Below are 17,488 nucleotides of genomic sequence, written 5' to 3'. Positions count from 1 at the left end.
CAGTTCAGTGGTTTTTAGTGTATTTATGATTGCTTTTAGAACATTTTAATCCCCCCAAAAGAAACCTCAAACCCATTAGTAGTTGCCCCCCTCCATCCCCCAGATTCCCATCCCTCTGCAACCACTGGTCTGTTTTCTGTCTCTGTGGATTCATCTAGGTATCTGTTATATTAAGGAAAGGAGTAAGGAACAAGGTTCAGGAGGGAAACTTGGTGAAATCTAGGGATGAAAATAACAAGATGGCACAGAATTTTAAAATTCTGTGGGATGCGTGTTTTAAGGATTATCTTCTCTTCCATCGTTTTGTTCTTCTTAATTCACTTTCTATTAATTCCTTCCCAGGTGCTAAAAGCTTTGAGGAGGATTTCCTCTATTGTTCAGGTGCTGTGGGAATCATCTTGGTCTGGTTACACTTGGCTTCTGAGGGCAAAACATGAAAGTATAACAGTGTCTCTTCTCTTTACTCGGTTATTGCTGGGATCAGAGCAGATGTTAAACTGCAGTGTCCCCGTTCCCGTTTTCTTCTTGTCAGGTTTACAACATCATTAAGAAGGAGAGTAACCGGCAGAGGGTTGGACTGGAGCTGATTGCCTCCGAGAACTTCGCCAGCCGGGCTGTTCTGGAGGCCCTAGGCTCTTGCCTGAACAACAAGTACTCCGAGGGGTACCCGGGCCAGAGGTATGTGAGTGTCGTCCAGGCCTGCCTCCCAGAAAGGGAGTGGACATTTCAGAAAACAGCCAGGTTCTCAATGGCAGGGCCTCCTGTCCCCTCCTCTCTTACGATTCCTAGCGGGTGGTGGCACCCATGTTCTGGGGGCAAGATACTTGGGGTCACTTGGACAGTCCCCCTGGGCCTTTCTAGAATAACAGCCAGGCCCGAAGGAGCAGCTGCTGGCTGCGGCTGAGCCTCCAGAGGAAGGTTGTGAGAGGAGTGACCCCAAGGTGAGACTGACCTGCCACACTGGAAACCAGGTCAGCATTTTAAATGCTAGGTTTATCTACCAGAGATTTTGGTCAGCTTCTCCCCCTGAGAACCAGGAGAAGTCATATTCATTTGTGTTTCTTACAGTTGTCATCAGGCAGAGATGGTGATGACAGAATTTAACACGTGGTTTTTGCAAAATTGCACACTTGTGTCCCAGAGAACACGGAAAAGGGAGGATCACCTGCTGTTCTACACTGATTAGAGGGTCATAATTTTTGGACCCCTACACCCATCCCCCTGGAAGAGGGTTGTAGGGTTACATGCCCTCCTGAACCTTGTCCTGTTCACAAATTGAGTCCTTCACAATAGACCAGGGATCACGAGTGAGGCGCTTTCCTGAGTCTTGAGTTTTTCAAGTGAATTACTGAAACTGAGGGGGTCATTTGTAGCCAATTGGGGCAGCAGTGCTGGTGGCCCAGTGACCAGGGACTTGCCTTTGGCATCTGAAGTAGGGGGCAGTCTTGTGGGCCTGAGCCCTCAGCATGGGGGTCTGCACTGACTCTGGGTGGTCAGTATGGGAACCGAGTGGAATTGTGGGATACCCAGCTTGTGTTCAAACACCAGGCTGCCCGGGGTCCCAGTGTTTCTAGTTGACCTTGGAGGAGATACTTTGGTGCCTCAGTCTGGAGATGCGGCGCTGCAGCCTTGCTGCTTCCTGCTGGGACTGAGGGTGTGGTGACCATGGCACACCACCCCTGCTCCCAGCTCTGTTTCCACGACAAAGGCAGGAGAGAGGGGCACCCATTCTCTGGCAGGTCAAGTCGACTTGAAGAGCATGGCTTCCGTCCCAGGCCAAAACTAGTCACAAATAATAAAAAAACATAAATGCATGATACATTGTGATATGCAATTATTAAACAAAAAATAAAATTTTATTAGAAATGCAAAATAAATCCCCCCAAACCAGTAACTCCCTCTCCCAGCCCCTGGCAACCACTGTCCTGCTCCACATGCTATGAATTGACCTCTGGGCACCTGGCACAGGCCATCACATGGCTGTGACAGTGTCCCCAGGGTACATCTGAGATGTGGGGTCAGACCTCCCCACGGATGGCAAGACATGGCTGCCTGGGCCTGGTGGAAGCCGTCTCGTGGGTTCAGGGTGTGTGTTCTCACCCTTGCTCCTTCATCCCACTAGGAGCCTGGCCTCTGTCCTGCATGCAGAGGTGGTGCCAGTGGGCCTATACCCCCCGCCTTCCTCCGCAGGTACTATGGTGGGACGGAGTTCATCGATGAGCTAGAGGTCCTCTGTCAGAAGCGAGCGCTGCAGGTCTATGGCCTGGACCCCCAGTGCTGGGGGGTCAATGTCCAGCCTTATTCAGGTAATCGCCAGGTCCAGACAGGCCTGGGTGGACCCCTTCCTGCCAGCCTCCTGGGGCTACCTGAACAGGAGAGTATAAGCAGGACACCCTGCCAGACCTGAGGTCTCCCCTATCCCCCTCAAATGCCTACTGCACGCATGCTTCCTGGGCACCCCACCCCTATCTCTGAATGTCCCTGCCACTTACTCAGGGGCACCTGGGTCCAGAAGAGGGCATGGCAGCAGCCAGGCTGTTGTGGCCACTTGTGATCGATGGCCTTGTGGGCAGGAGTAATTGTGCCTCCCGGGTCTGTCCACTCCAGGCTCCCCAGCAAACTTCGCAGTGTACACGGCCCTGGTGGAGCCCCATGGCCGCATCATGGGCCTGGACCTGCCGGATGGGGGCCACCTGACCCATGGGTTCATGACCGACAAGAAGAAGATTTCTGCCACGTCCATCTTTTTTGAATCTATGCCCTACAAGGTACGGGTGTGTGTCTCTCTCTTCTGTGGCTTGTTTCTCAAAGCTTCCTCACTGGCCGTATCCGTAGGAATAAGGAGCTTCATTTCCAAGGCACCTCAGGAAGTCCCGCCATCACTGTCTCTCATCTCCCTGTTCTGGGGACCCTCGGGTGTTCACGGCTCGCTGGGACCCCCAGGGCATCCTGTCCGAGAGTGACGATGCCTGACTGTCTTAAACACTTGTGCCTGTCTTGCCCTCGAGTCCTGGTCAGGGGCAAGGGCAGCAGAGGGGTCTAGGCAAGGGGAGGGAGTCCTCTTACCCTCAACGGCTGGGTGCGCTCCGGCAGAGCAATCCGTGTGGCTGGAGGGAGCAGCGTGAGCCTGGTCTCTGTGACATCCACAGGTGAATCCTGATACCGGCTACATCAACTACAACCAGCTGGAGGAGAACGCCCGCCTCTTTCACCCGAAGCTGATCATCGCAGGTGAGAGCCGGGCAGGGCCCCAGCCCCCCACACGGGAGGTTTGCTCTTCCACCATGTGCTGGTCCCTGCTGGCTCTGCTGCACAGCTGAGCTGCTCAGGTCTGAGTATCTCCGTCTCTCTCAGGACTGTTAGTCCTGCCCTGCTCTCCAGAAGCATCTGGACACATTGGCCCCTGTCGAGCTGGGGTGGTAACAGCGGGGAATCTGTCCCCCCGACCCTGTGACGCAGGGGCAGAGGGCAGGGGTTGCCTTTGGCACAGATGGGATTTCTCGGACCTTAGAGGGAGCAGCCCCAGCTTTCAGACAGGCACACCAGCTAAGCAGGGCAGGGGCTCTGCTCTGCGCTGGAGCTGACTGCCGGCCAAGGTCTCTGACTCCACATCACCCTTGCCATCTCAGGGACTAGCTGCTACTCCCGGAACCTGGACTACGCCCGGTTGCGCAAGATCGCTGACGACAACGGGGCGTACCTCATGGCTGACATGGCACACGTCAGCGGGCTGGTGGCGGCCGGCGTGGTGCCTTCCCCTTTCGAGCACTGCCACGTAGTGTCCACCACCACCCACAAGACCCTGCGGGGCTGCCGTGCTGGCATGATCTTCTTCAGGAAGGGTGCGCTTATCCCTAGGGGGTGTCAGGGTCCCGTGAAGAGCAGGGGGCAAGAGCACAGCAGTCCAGGTCATGGGGCAGGAGGGCGGAGAGGGGTCTGGATGACGGAGCCCTTGTTTGGGGTTTCCGTTCCCGAGAAGCGAGATGAGGGTCCCACGGTCCTTCAGCCCTAGATGGTACCAGTGACTAAGCTCCGTCAACAGAAACAACCCCCTCTGGGGACCGAGTCTCTCAGACCCCTGCAGGACCCCCTTGTCCAGCCTCTGGCTAGGGCTGGACACATCATCGCCCACTGGGCCTCCAGGGCCCTGCTGCTCCTTGGAGGCCCCTTCCCAGCTGCTTTAAGCTTTCTGAGGCTGGCAACCTTTCCCACCCACCTGGGAGACATTTGTTTTCCCTGCTGTATGTTGGTGGTATTTGACTGACCCAGTCACAGAGCAAGGCCTGGCTCTGTCACAGAAGCGCTGTGTGATCTTGGGCTAGTTGCAAAGCTCCTCTGTGCCTTGTTTCTTCACCTCCAGATCATCACAATAGCGCCTGTCCCTTGGGATGGCTGTTGTGAAGATTAAATGAATGATTTTAGGGAAGCTGCTCAGGGCAGTTCCCAGCTCACAAGAAGCTCTGTGGAGACACTGGCAGCTCCCATCCCTGATCCTTAACTTTTCTCAAAAAGGAAGCTTCTTTCCCGTTTCTGGCCCAGTGAGCCTCGTCTCCTCCAGAGACGTCATCTTGGATGGCTCTTTGAGAAACTGCCTAAGGCATACTCCTTGTTCCTGTCTTGATGGAGGGACATTTTCATCCTTCCTTTCATCTCTAAAGCGTGGTTCCCTCTCCCCTGACCCCTCGGGAGCAAGCACCTTCCCTGGTCTGCAGTGTCAGCTCCAGGAGTGGGGGCTAGGCCGGGTTTGTGTCCAGGCAAGGAGAAGACAGAGGAGACGGCTTGTCCCATGTCCCATGTTGTCCTTCATCCAGGAGTCCGCAGCGTGGACCCCAAGACAGGCAAAGAGACGTGCTACAACCTGGAATCACTCATCAACTCTGCTGTGTTCCCAGGCCTGCAAGGGGGACCCCACAACCACGCCATTGCTGGTAACGCACCCTGCCCCATGGCTTCCCTGCTGTTACCCCTCTGTAGCCTAATTCTCACCTTGCTCATGCCCCCACCCCACCCTAGGCAGAAGCAATTCTCTGGTGGTACACAAGCCTTAGAGAATCTGTGATGACCTCAGAGTTACTTCTCCATCTTTGGAGAAAAGCAGTTGGTGGAAGAGCCAGGGTCAAGGTGTCACTTCCCTTTCAACCAGTGTTTGCAAGGAGGGATGTGGAGGGAGCAGTGAAGGGCGAGTTTTAGGCTTCGGGCTGGGTGTGGTGGCTTCCTTTACACCTGGGCTCAGTGCCCAGGTGCCCCACCTCTGCGATGGTGGGGTGCCCATCCACTGGCTGCTCCAGCCCTTTCCACATGCTGACTGGAGGTTCCTTTGCCAGAACTCCGGCAGGTAGCTTGCATCCTCCTCCATCTTCTATTCCCCTTTAAGTACCCCTAGGGATGGAACAAACCCAGAGGAGCCTGGATGAACTGGTGAATCAGGCCACTCCTCCCCAGCTCTGCTCCAAAAGCTGCCTCACTTCGCATCAAAGCAGTGGCAGCTAAGTGAAGCATGTCCCACGTCCTCCTTGCTGGGGACAGGGAGCAGCTCTCCTGTTGCAATATTAGCCCAGAACTTCATGCTGGATAGAGGCTGCCTGAAAAACTATTGCTCAGAGAGGTCTGGAGGGCCAGCTGGGGAATTGCAGGGTTAAAATGGGATCATTTGGGAGGAGATGTAACCCTGCCTCGGTGACACTGAGAAGCTTGGATGCCCGAGTGGAGACAGGTGTTTCTTAGACTCACAGTCTGCCTTTCATCTCCTGCCAGGGGTCGCGGTTGCTCTGAAGCAGGCCATGACTCCAGAGTTCAGAGCCTACCAGCGCCAGGTGGTGGCCAACTGCAGGGCTCTGGCCGAGGCCTTAATGGGACTGGGCTACAGAGTGGTCACAGGTACAGCAGGAAGTGAGCCCATGGGGTGGCCTTGCTCCTCGTCCCATCTCTGTCAGGGTGTGGCAGTAGGTCGTGGCCTGGGCAGGTGGCCACAGCTCTGGGGTGACTCAGGATTCCCAGCTCTGGACACATGACCTCTGGATTCGAACCTTGAAACAGCCTTGTGAATCACAGGTCTTGTTTTACAAATGGGCATCTGAGGTTCCTAAGCCACACGACTACTGGAGTTGGGGGGCAGTGAGGGTAGGGGTGGGGGGATGGTTCAAGGGCCAAGGGTCAGCTGAGGCCGTGAGCATCTTTGAAGTCAGTGCCTGGGGATTAAGCAGGGTCCATTCACAGTGAAGATCAGATGCTTGAGAGATGCCTGGGAGGCCAGGGGCTGTTTCAGATAGTTCTTCCACACCCTCACCTGAACCAGTTTGAAGATACAGTCACCTTGGCAGGATTAGGGGTAAAGCACCCGATGTGCCAGTTACCCTGGCACCTCTATCGCCCCCTGCCCGCTGCCCTGAGGCCCCTTAGAGGGAGCCTTGAAGATGGATCTAGAGACAAATGGGAAATTCCCAAGGTGGGTCATCACCCCAACAGGCTTCCGGGAGTTGGTGGGTTGGGACGCAGCCACGGGCTGTCTGGGCTGGCCATATGCCCTCAGTCCCCTCTGCATTCTCAGGCTCCCTTTCTAAACTACTCTGTGCTTCATCTCAAACCCTGAGGCCCTGGGTCTTCAGCACGTGATGACAGCCCTGCAGGACACGTGGTGTGATCACGTTTCTGACCTCACCTGCTGTAGCCCCCTTGCACCCTGCCACTTCTTTGGGAGAGGGATCCCTGTGCTTAGCACAGGATCACCTTCCATGCTTCCCACCTGGTTTCCAGGGGGTTCTGACAATCACCTGATCCTCATGGACCTCCGCTCCAAAGGCACGGATGGCGGCAGGGCAGAGAAGGTGCTGGAAGCCTGCTCCATCGCCTGCAACAAGAATACCTGCCCAGGTGAGCATCCTCAGTCCTCTCTTGTCTGGACCTCTCGGGGCTGATGGTGACTTGCTCTGGGGACAAGATGTGCTATGTGGGACAGGAGCCAGGCTTTCCCCCGCTGCCTGCCCCGTGATGAGACACTGACCCTGCCCAGGACAGAGCGGGAGAGGGTGCGGGAGGTGGGGGCCCTCTGGAAAACTGGATTTCTCAGCGGCTCATGAATAAGATGTGGGAGATGCATCTCAGACGCAGATATGAATGCCTGGTGTCAGGAGCAAGGACCACGTCCAGGAGGCCACTTCCTCGTATTTAAAGTAGTGCAGCCAACACCTGGCTCCACCTCCTGGCTTCTGCCTTCCACTCTGGCCCCCTCGAGCTGTGCCCCCTCGAGCTGGTGTCTTCAGGCCCATTCCTTTTGCCCATGCATCCCTTTCCGGTGCAGGGGGATCAGTGGGGGACAGAGCCTATTTATCTTGAAGGTGACAAAAGTGCCCTGCGGCCCAGTGGGCTGCGCCTGGGGACTCCAGCACTGACATCCCGAGGGCTCTTGGAAGAAGATTTCCAAAAGGTCGCCCACTTCATTCACAGAGGTGAGGGGAGGCATGGCTGCTGGCCACGGCGGGCTGTGGGATGGGGAGGGAGGACTGCTCTATGTCAGGGCCGGTGCTGGGCCAGGGACAGCCTCGCCCAGCAGAATACATGGGCAGAGAGGATGGCGGGTGCGGGTGGGAGGCACACTGGGGCCTGGATGGCAGAGCAGCTGGCTGGCCGCTGGGCACGTGGGCAGTGGTGTCTCTCACTGGCACAGGCATAGAGCTGACCCTGCAGATCCAGGACGCCGTGGGGCTGAAGGCCACCCTGAAGGAGTTCATGGAGAAGCTGGCAGGGGCCGAGGAGCACCAGCGGGCTGTGGCGGCCCTCAGGGCAGAGGTGGAGAGCTTTGCCACCCTATTCCCGCTGCCTGGCCTGCCTGGCTTCTAGAGGAGTGCCCTGGGGGCCCCACACAGGCCCTCCCAGAGGCCTCTTTTCGGAATTTGCTACCTTTTTTACCTTCTTCACAAATCAACATTTAAAGCTTCTGGGACAAGTTATGAAGGAGTATAAATCTGACCCTCACCTCCTTGCAGCTGCAAATATAGTTATCATGGGAAAAGGGAATACAATTTAGCCATTCCACCTTAATTATCCAGACGAGTGTGGGCACAGCTCTGGGAAGACACTGGGACCTTTACCCTCCTCTTGATCCCCTGGGCTTCCCCCTGACACTGGGACAAACAGAAGCACCGAGCTGCAGCTGGGAGGAGCTGCTGTGATGCCAGACGAGGGCTCAGCTCTGATGTCGTGGGCGAGGAGGGTGTGTCCTGGCCTGTGCTTTCAACCAGAATCCCAAGTCAGATGATTTTGTTCGGGTGCCACCCAGCTAGGTGGGAGTCCGGCTCTCACACCTGGGAAGGAGGGAGACGTGTGTGGTTTCCTCTCCCAGTCTGAAACAGGCGACCCTGGAAGCCAGTCTGGAGCCACCAAGGTCCAGACAACCATCTCCCTCCCCTGATCAGGAAACCAGAGGTCACCTTCCCAGAGAAACTTTATTTTCCACAAATCTCAAGTGCAAAACATAGATGACCATTTTTAATAAGCACAAATTTTTAACCACAGGATGTCTACAAGATTACAGTTTTAAAAAATACAACCAATTTTTATATTTCAAAAATATCTGAACTCAAATAAATTAATTTCTTAAAAAGTACACTTCTCATACTATTTGTTTGGCATGACTGGTTAAACTGGTGCAGCCACACCGAGCGCTGCGGGCACACGCATGTGCAGCGTGCTCGCCCTGCAGTGCCCACAGCTCACCTGGGGGACCCACACTCACACATGACAAGGAACATGCAATAATAAAATAGCTTTTAAAAAAGTGACAAACATGACTTTGTCACGCCCTATGCTTCTCACTGTGGCCTGAACGCAGCTGCGGGTGGGGGCTCCAGTGCAGTGGGCAGGGCAGCACCACCTCTGGAGGCTGTGGGGGCATCACGCTGCCCAGCCTGACAAAGGGGCATCCCCAGGCTGCTGCACGCCCACCTCACATGCCTACTCCCTCCTCCCCACAGTGGTGGTAACCAAACCTCCTCAGGTAGGGCCAGTGTGCTCAAACCCTAGCTGAAGCTGGTTTTCCTTCTGGGCAGAAGTAGAGATTTGATGCTTTTCCTTTTCGCAGTCTCTTAATGCAGTCTCTCTCTTAAAAACTCCAGTTTTAGGCAGTTTCTACCAAAACACTGGGGAAAAGCCAGAAAGCCAGCTGGTTTGCTTCACAGCATGAGCCAAGGCACTTTCTCAAGCCTCTAGGGAAGTGGGAAAGGCTGTCCACTAGCTGAGGGCTCCTGTGTGGAGACCACGTGGCAGCGGCAGCATTATGGACTGAGTGGAGAAGCTGGCCAGGCAGGCGACATTAGGCTGGGGAGGGGGCGGCAAGCTGCGTGCAGGGTCTGGACTGCTTGGCCTCCGGGGATGTGTCACAAGCTGCAGCAGCCCTGGCACTTGGGGGAAAATCTACCACCCTTCCTGTGACTTGTCACTAGTTTAGGGGTGAAATTTATAATCTCTGCACACGGTAATTGACCTGAAACAAGATGTTAAGAACCAACGGGGAAATGACCAGGGATCAGATTCTACTGAAGGAGTAAGACCCCCAGGGGCTGTAAAAGGGTTTGGCAGGTGTGGAGCTTCTGGCTACCTCTTAACTGCCAGCTTGAGCAGGTTCTTCATAACCTGGACTGCTTTAAAAAGGTCGGTGAGGGTGGGGGCGCAGTGCATGTAACAGACTGGAAGTGAAGCTGAAACCAACCTCAAGGTTTTGGTGCCTGGGCCTCCAAGGTGCACTAGGATTGAAGAAGTACTAGGGGCACTGACACCCCAATTTCTTAAGTGTCTTGGTGTTTGAACACTTATTATTAAAGGGAAAACAAGATGAGCTGCTGCACAGGCTACCACCACTCAGACTGGGTGCGTCTGACACTTCCGGCAGGTTCTGGAACTGTGGCAGGGCAGGGAGGGCCTGGTTTCCCTTTGAGGTCCTCTGAAGAGAAACACTTGGCATAAAGCAAGCCTGTGAAACAGCCACACTGCAGAGCTGGATTTTAACCAAAATTTAAATGCTGGAGTTCAACCACTAGTTAGCAAAGGCTACTTCTCAGAGAAGACACAGCTCAAGGGAGTGGCTCCCGGGTGCCCACTGTGTGGCTGCCCCATGGGCAGGCCTGCTCACACCAGCCAGGATTGCCTTCCACACCCTGGGGGTCTCCTGACCACTTAAGGTGTAGCTTCTGCACAAATACTCTCCACAGTTGGACTTTTCCTTCAGGAGGCCAGTGTGACTGACCTGCTGCCCCTCCCAGCTTCCCAAGTAAGAGGCGTGAACTGCTGAGTCCATGCTGATGGTCCAGGAACAAAACAGGTGGGCCAGTGATCACCTTGTATCTGGTCACTGGGTGCCCATGGCCCGCTGATCTTCCCAGGACATAAGGTGGAACAAGCTCATGTCCCAGGAGGCCCAAGTAGACACAATCAGCCACCTACCTGGAAACAAAGCAGCCTCAGAACATGAGGAGGGGGAGTGGGGAGTAACAGGAGGGCAGCCTTCCTGCCGGTGCCCACACTGCACGTTTAGAAGCTGCCGGGCCATCCCCGGAGACACCTCTGCGGGAACACAGGTGACAGCACAGGTACACAGAGCCGAGAAGACGAGGCGACACAATGCCCCCAAGTGGCCTCAGTCACAGACTGTGGAGCAGGATCAGCCCTCCAGCAGGAATGGAGACCCTGAGCAGAATATCAGGCAGGGAGAAGCCATGGGACTGAGGTGACGTGAAGCCAACAACACGGAATGCGGCCCCAGCAGACTTGCATACACGTGCTCAGGAGCAACCACTGTGGCTGGTTCAGGTGTGTTTATCACAATCTGGAGAAACGTAAAGCAGTAACACCAAGAGTTCTCTCTACTTCAGGAAAGACAGCATAAGGAAAAAAAGGTACGAAAGTCTCAAGGTTGCAAAAACCATCTATATACATCAGGGGTAACTGTCAGAGCCTTGGGGGTCCTGGTGTGTGAAGGTATGGGGGACTCAGGCGGGGGGGTGCAGCAGAGCAAGCTGCCGTAAGGTGCCCATGCTCCAGGCCGGCACAGCCTGAGGCAGATCACTGAAACTGCCACACAGCCTTCCTGGAGACCCCAGCCTGGCGGCCAGCTGAGTAGGACCCAGCAGCAGCCAGACCCGCGACACCCCACGAGGTAGTGAAGTAGTTGCAAAGGTTTGCTGTGGGTATGAGGACTGGGGTGACTTCTGGCAACTGAGCTCCAGCCTGTCGACAGACCCTTTGAAAAGACAGTGCAGAATCACCCGGCCAGGGAAGGGTGGACAGGGCTGGCTCTTCCTCAAGGAACCCTGTGGCCTTGTCTCCGGGGCTCCCCATCCCCGAGAACAGATCTGAAAATGTGGTGCCAGTGACTCTGCTCACTCCTGCTGAGCTGGGGAGCCCAGCGACAGCGCCTCTGTGCCTGGTCAGGAGGTGAGGACTGGGCAGGGTGCCTTCAGGGGCCTCCCTGAGAGGGCGGCTCCATGAAGCCGAGTGAAGGGGCTCCTGCTTCCCACTGTGTCCTCCAGGCAACAGCTGCCCCCCAATCCTGTTTGTGTGAGTGTCCAGAGAAGCTGCCCGCAACCAGTGTGGTCCTCCACATGGGCTCTGCCCCACTACCCTCATCCACCACCGAGACTTTCTTCTGTCCCAGCCTCTAGGCCCAAACCCAACCACTCTCCTCCAGGGAATGCTGCCAGAGGGCCAGGCCCTCCACCCTTGCCCAAAGGCAGCTGGAAACCATGGCTGCTGCCTTGGTGTCCTTCCCACTGACAACAGCAGGAGTCTGAACAGCTCAGAGGACCGCCCAGTCATGCCAACCCCTCCCTAACCCTGGGTCACAGGTCTCAGTCACCGAGGCCGGGCTGGACTCAGATCTTGTACAGAAAACTGGGCACGTAGTCGAACCTGAGGGCGGGCTGGCTGGTTCCGTGCGGCTCCTGCGTGTAGTGCAGCCGCAGCAGCTCCGCCAGGTACCGCACCACCTTGACGTCCTCATGCACTAGCCCCAGTGTCAGCTGCAAGAAGCTGGCCTGGCGACTGGAAGCCAGCTCCGGGGCCTCGCTGCCATGTGCAGGCAGGTGCAGGTGGTGGCAAAAGGTGTAGAGAAAGGCCTTGGCACACAACTGTGCAAGCATGCTCTGCACGTGTAGGAAGTAGGTGCTGCCCCGCCGGATGTGTGTGCGGTGGTCCGCCAGCCGCGGCACCAGGGTGCCCCTATAGAGCGGGCAGCGCAAGGTCTTCCGGTCCAGGTCAAGGATGCTCGTATAGCGGCTGTAGCGGCTCAGGGCGTGCAGGGCACTGGCACTGGCGGGGGACGCCACCCTAAAACACACAGATCAAGGTCAGGGGGCAGAAGCTAGGGTGGGGCCCCCTCTCAAGAGGCCAGCCCCACTTGCTGGTGCTCTCTGGAAGGCAAATGTGGTCATGACGATCTTCACGGCTCCTCAGCCCTCACAATGGTCAAATCCTAGTGTGGCCCATGAAGCCCTGATGACCCGCTTTCTGCTGGTCTCTGAGGCCCAGCTGTTACTTCCCCGGGGACTCCCCTGCAGCCATGCCAAGCCTTCCAGTGGGGGGCAGGTTCTGCTCTGCCTGAATACCCAGCCCTCTCTGCTGTGCCAACTCAAACCTCACCCAGCCTCCCTGACCCCCGTGTGCACCACCATGTCTTCCTCTATGACTCGGTTAAGTTCCTTCACTTCTGAGCCTTGTCTGTGAGGCAGACATTGGTCCTAGCTACTGGGTCACCACAGAGGCCGAGTCCGGGGTGCTCAGGACAGCGCCTGGCCCTCACCCCCAGCCTGGCACTGACCAGTGTGGTGCCAGGAGCTTCTGCAGACCTGGCTCTGTAACCATGCGGCACCCTGCATGTCAAGAGGCAGGAAGGCGGGCGGGGTTCGCTCAGCAAGGGAAGGAGTGCCTGGGGAGGAGGGTAGGGACTGTCCCGGGTCCAGCTCTCAGATTCCAGACTGACTTAGCACATGGGACCAAGCCCCGTGGACACACAGAGGCACCCTCTGCTTGGACCCTCTAGCACTGACCCTCACGGGCCTCGATCTGCCTCCCATCTCAGTGTCCGACCTGCCTGCCGGGCTGGCTTACCACCCACGTCAGCTCTGAGCACCCCTGGGGCCAGGGTTCAACGTGCATCCCAGGGGGCAGCCCTTTCCTGCTCCGAAGAGCAGCTGCAGGACCCCCGCCCTAGCCTTGGTTCATCCCCTCAGAGTGCCCCTCACCTCGTCACTGCTCACTGCCTGGAACACCTTCAAAGAAGCTGCAGCCACTCTCCTCCTGGTCTTTCAGTCAACCCTCTAGTGACAGCTGCCCTGGAGGGCAAGGCCCCCAGCCTGTCCACTGTGGCCCACAACCAAGCAGGACCCTCTGGGGGTACATGTCCCAATTCCCAACCCCTGTGCACTCAGGAGCTTTGGGAAGAAGGACTCAAGGCACGAGTCATCAGACAACCTCCAAGGTCTCAGCTGCCACTGCTGACTGGCCTCCCACTTTCCTGGAGGGACCCTCCATGGCTCCAAGGCCAGGGCCCGGCTCCACCCCTGAGGGCCTGGCTCCACCCCTGCCACCCAGCCTGCCTTCCTCGGGGCAGGTCTTCACCCCGTGGGGACATCAGAGCGGCAGACGGGGATCAGACGCAATTGGCCCGACCAGAGAGGTCACAGCTGGGGCGGGAGCAGGGCAGCCTGTCACAGGGACATCCCACTGAGGACACATCTGTAATCCAGCCTTGGGCACAGCGGCTGTCACTTAACAGCCTCAGTAAACATTTGGCAAATGACTGCTCAGTGATGCAACCCTCCTATTTCCCCAGAAGGGAGGAGGGCCCTGCCTGGGTGCCCACTGCAGGGGAGCAGCTCAAGCATGCCCTCCTCTATAGTCCAGGGACTGGACTCCAGCTATCACCCCTCTCGCTGCCCGCATGTCACAGGTGAGCAAAGGCGGGTGTGGGGAGAGGAGCGAGGAGGCTGAGCCCAGAGCACACTCAAAGGCAGGAGTCCCTCAAGCCAGACAAACAGAGTAGAAAACCCCAAAAGGAACTGCTAAAGCACAAGGGAGTGAAGTGGAGACAGAAAGCTTTCAAGAGGCGGAGGAATCAGCTCCCGCAGCTGACAGGACAGTGGAGGGGGAGCCAGGAAGGCTGCCTCTCCCAGCATCGCTACCCTCTTCAGACCCAGACCTCTCCTCAGACCCAGACCTCGCCTCAGTCATTTACACCCTAGCGTGAACTAGAGACTCAGCAGGGACCTAAGATCCAGAAGTCCAGTCATTCCCAAACCTCGCTGCAAACCACGTGACTCCACTTCATACCCCAAGACAACTGGATCAGAATCTCTGCAGGTGGGGCCAAGGAGCCCGTGATTCTAGAAAATGCTCCCAAACAATTTTGATACAACAAGGTACAGACCAAGGTCGGGAACCACATCGGAACTGAAGTCCCTTTGGAAAGGATCTGCCAAAAGTGACAGTGAGTTGGTGTCCCACAGGATCCGTGAACCTCACCCCAAGGGACAGCACCCGACATCTCATCTCTCATGGCCAGGGCCCGTCCCACCCCGTGACCAGTTACCTCTGCAGGCCAATAAGCTTCCACTTCTGGAAGTCCGTGATGTGCAAAGGGGAGGACAGCCAGTGCTTCACGGGTTTGCCATGGCGGCCGTAGCCAGGGACAAATATGGAGAGTGCAGTCACCAGCTTCCTGACCATGGCCTCCTCTTCCCCCAGGACCACCAGTGTCCTCCCGCTGAGCAGGGAGTAGATGGCTGGGTGGGCAAACGGGTACTGGCGGATGAACTTTAAGGCGTTCTGGCCTGCCCTCTTCTTGTGCCTCTCGGAAGAGGGGCCAGCAGGAGGCACAGAGGAGGGAGTCCTGTCGGAGCTGGTGGAGGCTACGCTGCTCCCATAGCTGGTGGCGTCGGAGTGGTCATCCAGGCTGGTCTTACTGCCATCTCGGCTGGTCAGCAGGTGGCTCGGGTCCAGCTCGTAAGCAGGGAAGCCTTCACAACTGTTGTCTCGGGAAGAAGGATTGGCATTTTCCACTGAGAAGTCCACGTGGAACCCTTGGTCCTTCTGCCGGTAGCGCTGTGGGGGAACACTCACGACCCCATCCTCATCAGAGAGTGTGTGGCCTGGGGTGGAGAGCGGCACCAGCAGAGCACCTGCTTCCCTTCCGATGCAGCAGGAGGTGTCTGTCTGTAGCGAAGCAAGGCCCGAGCTGCCCTCCTCGGCCTCTCCCAGCTCCGGTGGGCTGATGCCTACCTGGAAGTGGATGGCCCCCTGGCTGCCCTCTGCATAGGACTCCTCCTCGTTAATGGCACTTGGATAGCTGGCCTTGAAGTCATCGGGGATGAGGGCCTCAGAGGGGCAGGTGCTGAGGACTTCAATGCTGTCCCCGCTGATGGTCCTGTGGCTGACTGCCTTGCTCCGGATCACCTGGGGGCTCAAGGGCACCATGAGGCTGGACTGGCTCTCAGACTTCGACAGCACTGAAGTGGGTTTCTCCGTGCCCAGAACCTCGATGCTCTCTCCACTACTAACGCTCCCTTTCATGTCCATCTCCAGGTAGTCCAAGTTCTCCCGGGGGTCAAAACTGCTCGATTCTGTTACCGCTGCTTCCTTTGATGCCTCATCCTCAAGGTCCTGCTCCATCTTGATAAGCACGGACTCCACGCTGGACTTGTAGGAGCCCACGTTGATTAACACTTGAGGAACCAAACAGTCTTCCAAAGACTCAGAAGGCGGCTCGTAGTGATGGGGCTTAAGGACTGTGCGCTCCTGTTTCTCAGCCAGTCTGTCGCCGACCTCCACCAAGTCTTCAAAAAGGAAGCTGGTAATATGCTGCTGCTTCAGGAGTGCTCTGTCAATCTGACTGGTCAGGAGGTAACAAAGGTCCCCTCTGAACACGTGCTCAACATGGCGGAGCTGCGCCAGGGTCTGGGTGAAATACTCGGTGTCACAGAGCTCCTCCAAGGTCTTGAGCTTCTTGTCGAAACATTTGGTGGACTTTGCTTTGATGAGTTTCGGGGTGTAGGTGGGTCTGCAGGCATAATGGTCGGTGTCAGCAGACTCTTCAGGGTCAGAGGTAGTGGCTGCCTGGCTGGGCGGATCCTGGGTGTGCTCCGACTCCCTAGGACACAAATTGGACCCCCTCAACTTGCGATGAGGGTATGAGCGGATCTGCCTCAGAAGGTCTTGATGTTCGATGATTGACTTCTCCACGCTGGCCAGCTCATTGGCCTTCTCGATAGCCTGAGATGAGTAAAAGCCTTTGTCGTTGGCTTTCTTCTGGATCTCTGTCTCCGTGTGTAGCACCGTCCTGGTGTAATCCAAATCTTTCAGTTTTTTTTCAAGTTCCCCGGCAAAAGCTTTCCTGTTGCCTGTCTTCAAGCACTCTGATGCTTTGGAAAATTCAGCTGAGAGCTCCTGGAACTGCTGCATAATTTTGTGCTGGTCTGCCGAGATATAAGCCATACAAAAGGGCCTCACGAAGCCGCGGGCCTCCAGGTCGTACAGGGTGAGATGGTGCACGTAGGCAAAGGCCCCTTCCTTGGAGTCTCCCAGCACCACCTTGGAGTCCTCCACGAAGTTCAGTTTGGGGTAGGCAGAGCCAGGAGGATGCCCCACGAAGGAGGCCTGGTAATCCACAGACATGATCCGCAAAGAGAAGTAATTGAGATCAAAAGTACCGAAAACTTTGGTGTCATTGGGGATGGTCAGTAAGGGCTGGGGTCCCACCTGCTCAGAGAATTCGGAAATAAGGATGAAATCCCGAGAGAACTTAGCCCCGGACAGTTTGGACCATGGATTGGCTCCTTGGCTGGCGAAGGGGAAGAGCGGCACCGAGTACTCCTCGGGTAGCGCCGGCTCATTGTAAGGCTCCTCCTCGTACTCGTCCTCTTTGGTGAAGGCCACCACGTCAGGGGCGCTGATCATATTTCCAGGTATATGGGAAGAACATGGAGAGGAAGTAGGACGGATGAGGAGGTAGCCAACGCGGGTGAGCCAGACCTCTGGAAGAGGAAGCAAAGTCCCTGCGGAGCAGTCTTCTGTGCGCCCTCAGGATTAGGAGGCTGCCAGTCACAAACCGGAGGTTCGAGCTCCCGCACTCCCTCAAAGGTGTGGCTCCTTCAAGGCTTCCGGAGGCCTCAGGAACTCCGCAGGTCAGGAAAACCCAGGAGACCGGTTGCCCTTCGCCTCCTCCCGCGACCGCGGAGGGCGCAGAGCACCCGCAGCGAGGTCACCGGCGCTCCCCCGAGCACACCGCCACGGCAACAGCCCCAGCTCTGGACGGGTGACCAGTGAGGGGCTACGGACTGCCGCACGGACCAGCCAAGCTTGGCGACTCTCACGGCCCAAAGGCAGAAACCGTCGCGGCTCCTCAGACGCCACAACCCGGATCTAGCTACCGCGGCGCCGCCATCTTGGTATCACATGACTCGAGCTGTCGTGCCGCGTGACCCGGAAGCGTCCGCTTCAACTTCCC

At 56.8% G+C, this 17,488-nt stretch overlaps 2 protein-coding genes and 1 long non-coding RNA gene across 7 annotated transcripts in view; 1 reads left to right on the top strand and 2 right to left on the bottom strand.

Moving 5' to 3' along the window:
* SHMT1 (serine hydroxymethyltransferase 1) overlaps nt 1–8,599 on the top strand; it is a 38,670-nt gene extending 30,071 nt beyond the window's left edge. For 3 of the 4 annotated variants that reach the window (XM_081583573.1, XM_081583572.1, XM_081583574.1), the window contains exons 3-12: nt 533–678; nt 2,191–2,306; nt 2,608–2,768; nt 3,150–3,231; nt 3,630–3,842; nt 4,812–4,928; nt 5,755–5,877; nt 6,754–6,870; nt 7,335–7,445; nt 7,664–8,599. In XM_081583573.1, the coding sequence (XP_081439699.1) occupies nt 533–678; nt 2,191–2,306; nt 2,608–2,768; nt 3,150–3,231; nt 3,630–3,842; nt 4,812–4,928; nt 5,755–5,877; nt 6,754–6,870; nt 7,335–7,445; nt 7,664–7,836 (1,359 nt within the window). In that variant the 3' untranslated portion in view covers nt 7,837–8,599. The remainder of the gene's footprint in view (nt 1–532; nt 679–2,190; nt 2,307–2,607; nt 2,769–3,149; nt 3,232–3,629; nt 3,843–4,811; nt 4,929–5,754; nt 5,878–6,753; nt 6,871–7,334; nt 7,446–7,663) is intronic. The other variant, XM_081583575.1, reaches the window with a different exon arrangement.
* LOC145543116 (uncharacterized) lies at nt 9–4,245 on the bottom strand. The gene is made up of 2 exons (XR_014080450.1): nt 3,067–4,245; nt 9–1,782 (listed from the first exon to the last, which is right to left on the bottom strand). It is a non-coding gene; the product is annotated as an uncharacterized LOC145543116 (long non-coding RNA).
* On the bottom strand, nt 8,423–17,434 carry SMCR8 (SMCR8-C9orf72 complex subunit). 2 transcript variants are annotated; one of them, XM_081583571.1, is made up of 3 exons: nt 14,576–17,434; nt 11,899–12,315; nt 8,423–10,816 (listed from the first exon to the last, which is right to left on the bottom strand). In XM_081583571.1, exons 1-3 carry the CDS (start codon nt 16,936–16,938, stop codon nt 10,810–10,812), a joined length of 2,787 nt encoding a protein of 928 aa, XP_081439697.1. In that variant the 5' UTR covers nt 16,939–17,434; the 3' UTR covers nt 8,423–10,809. The 2 variants fall into 2 exon arrangements, with proteins under 2 accessions (XP_081439697.1, XP_081439695.1); XM_081583569.1 differs by lacking the exon at nt 8,423–10,816 and having other exon boundaries at nt 11,791–12,315.
* Between the last annotated feature and the right edge of the window lie 54 nt (nt 17,435–17,488).

The sequence above is a fragment of the Giraffa tippelskirchi genome, chromosome 3, assembly GCF_054371585.1.
Source record: "Giraffa tippelskirchi isolate mGirTip1 chromosome 3, T2T-mGirTip1v1.2.pri, whole genome shotgun sequence".
NCBI lineage: Eukaryota > Metazoa > Chordata > Mammalia > Artiodactyla > Giraffidae > Giraffa > Giraffa tippelskirchi.
This window is presented reverse-complemented; position numbering and strand designations above follow the sequence as displayed.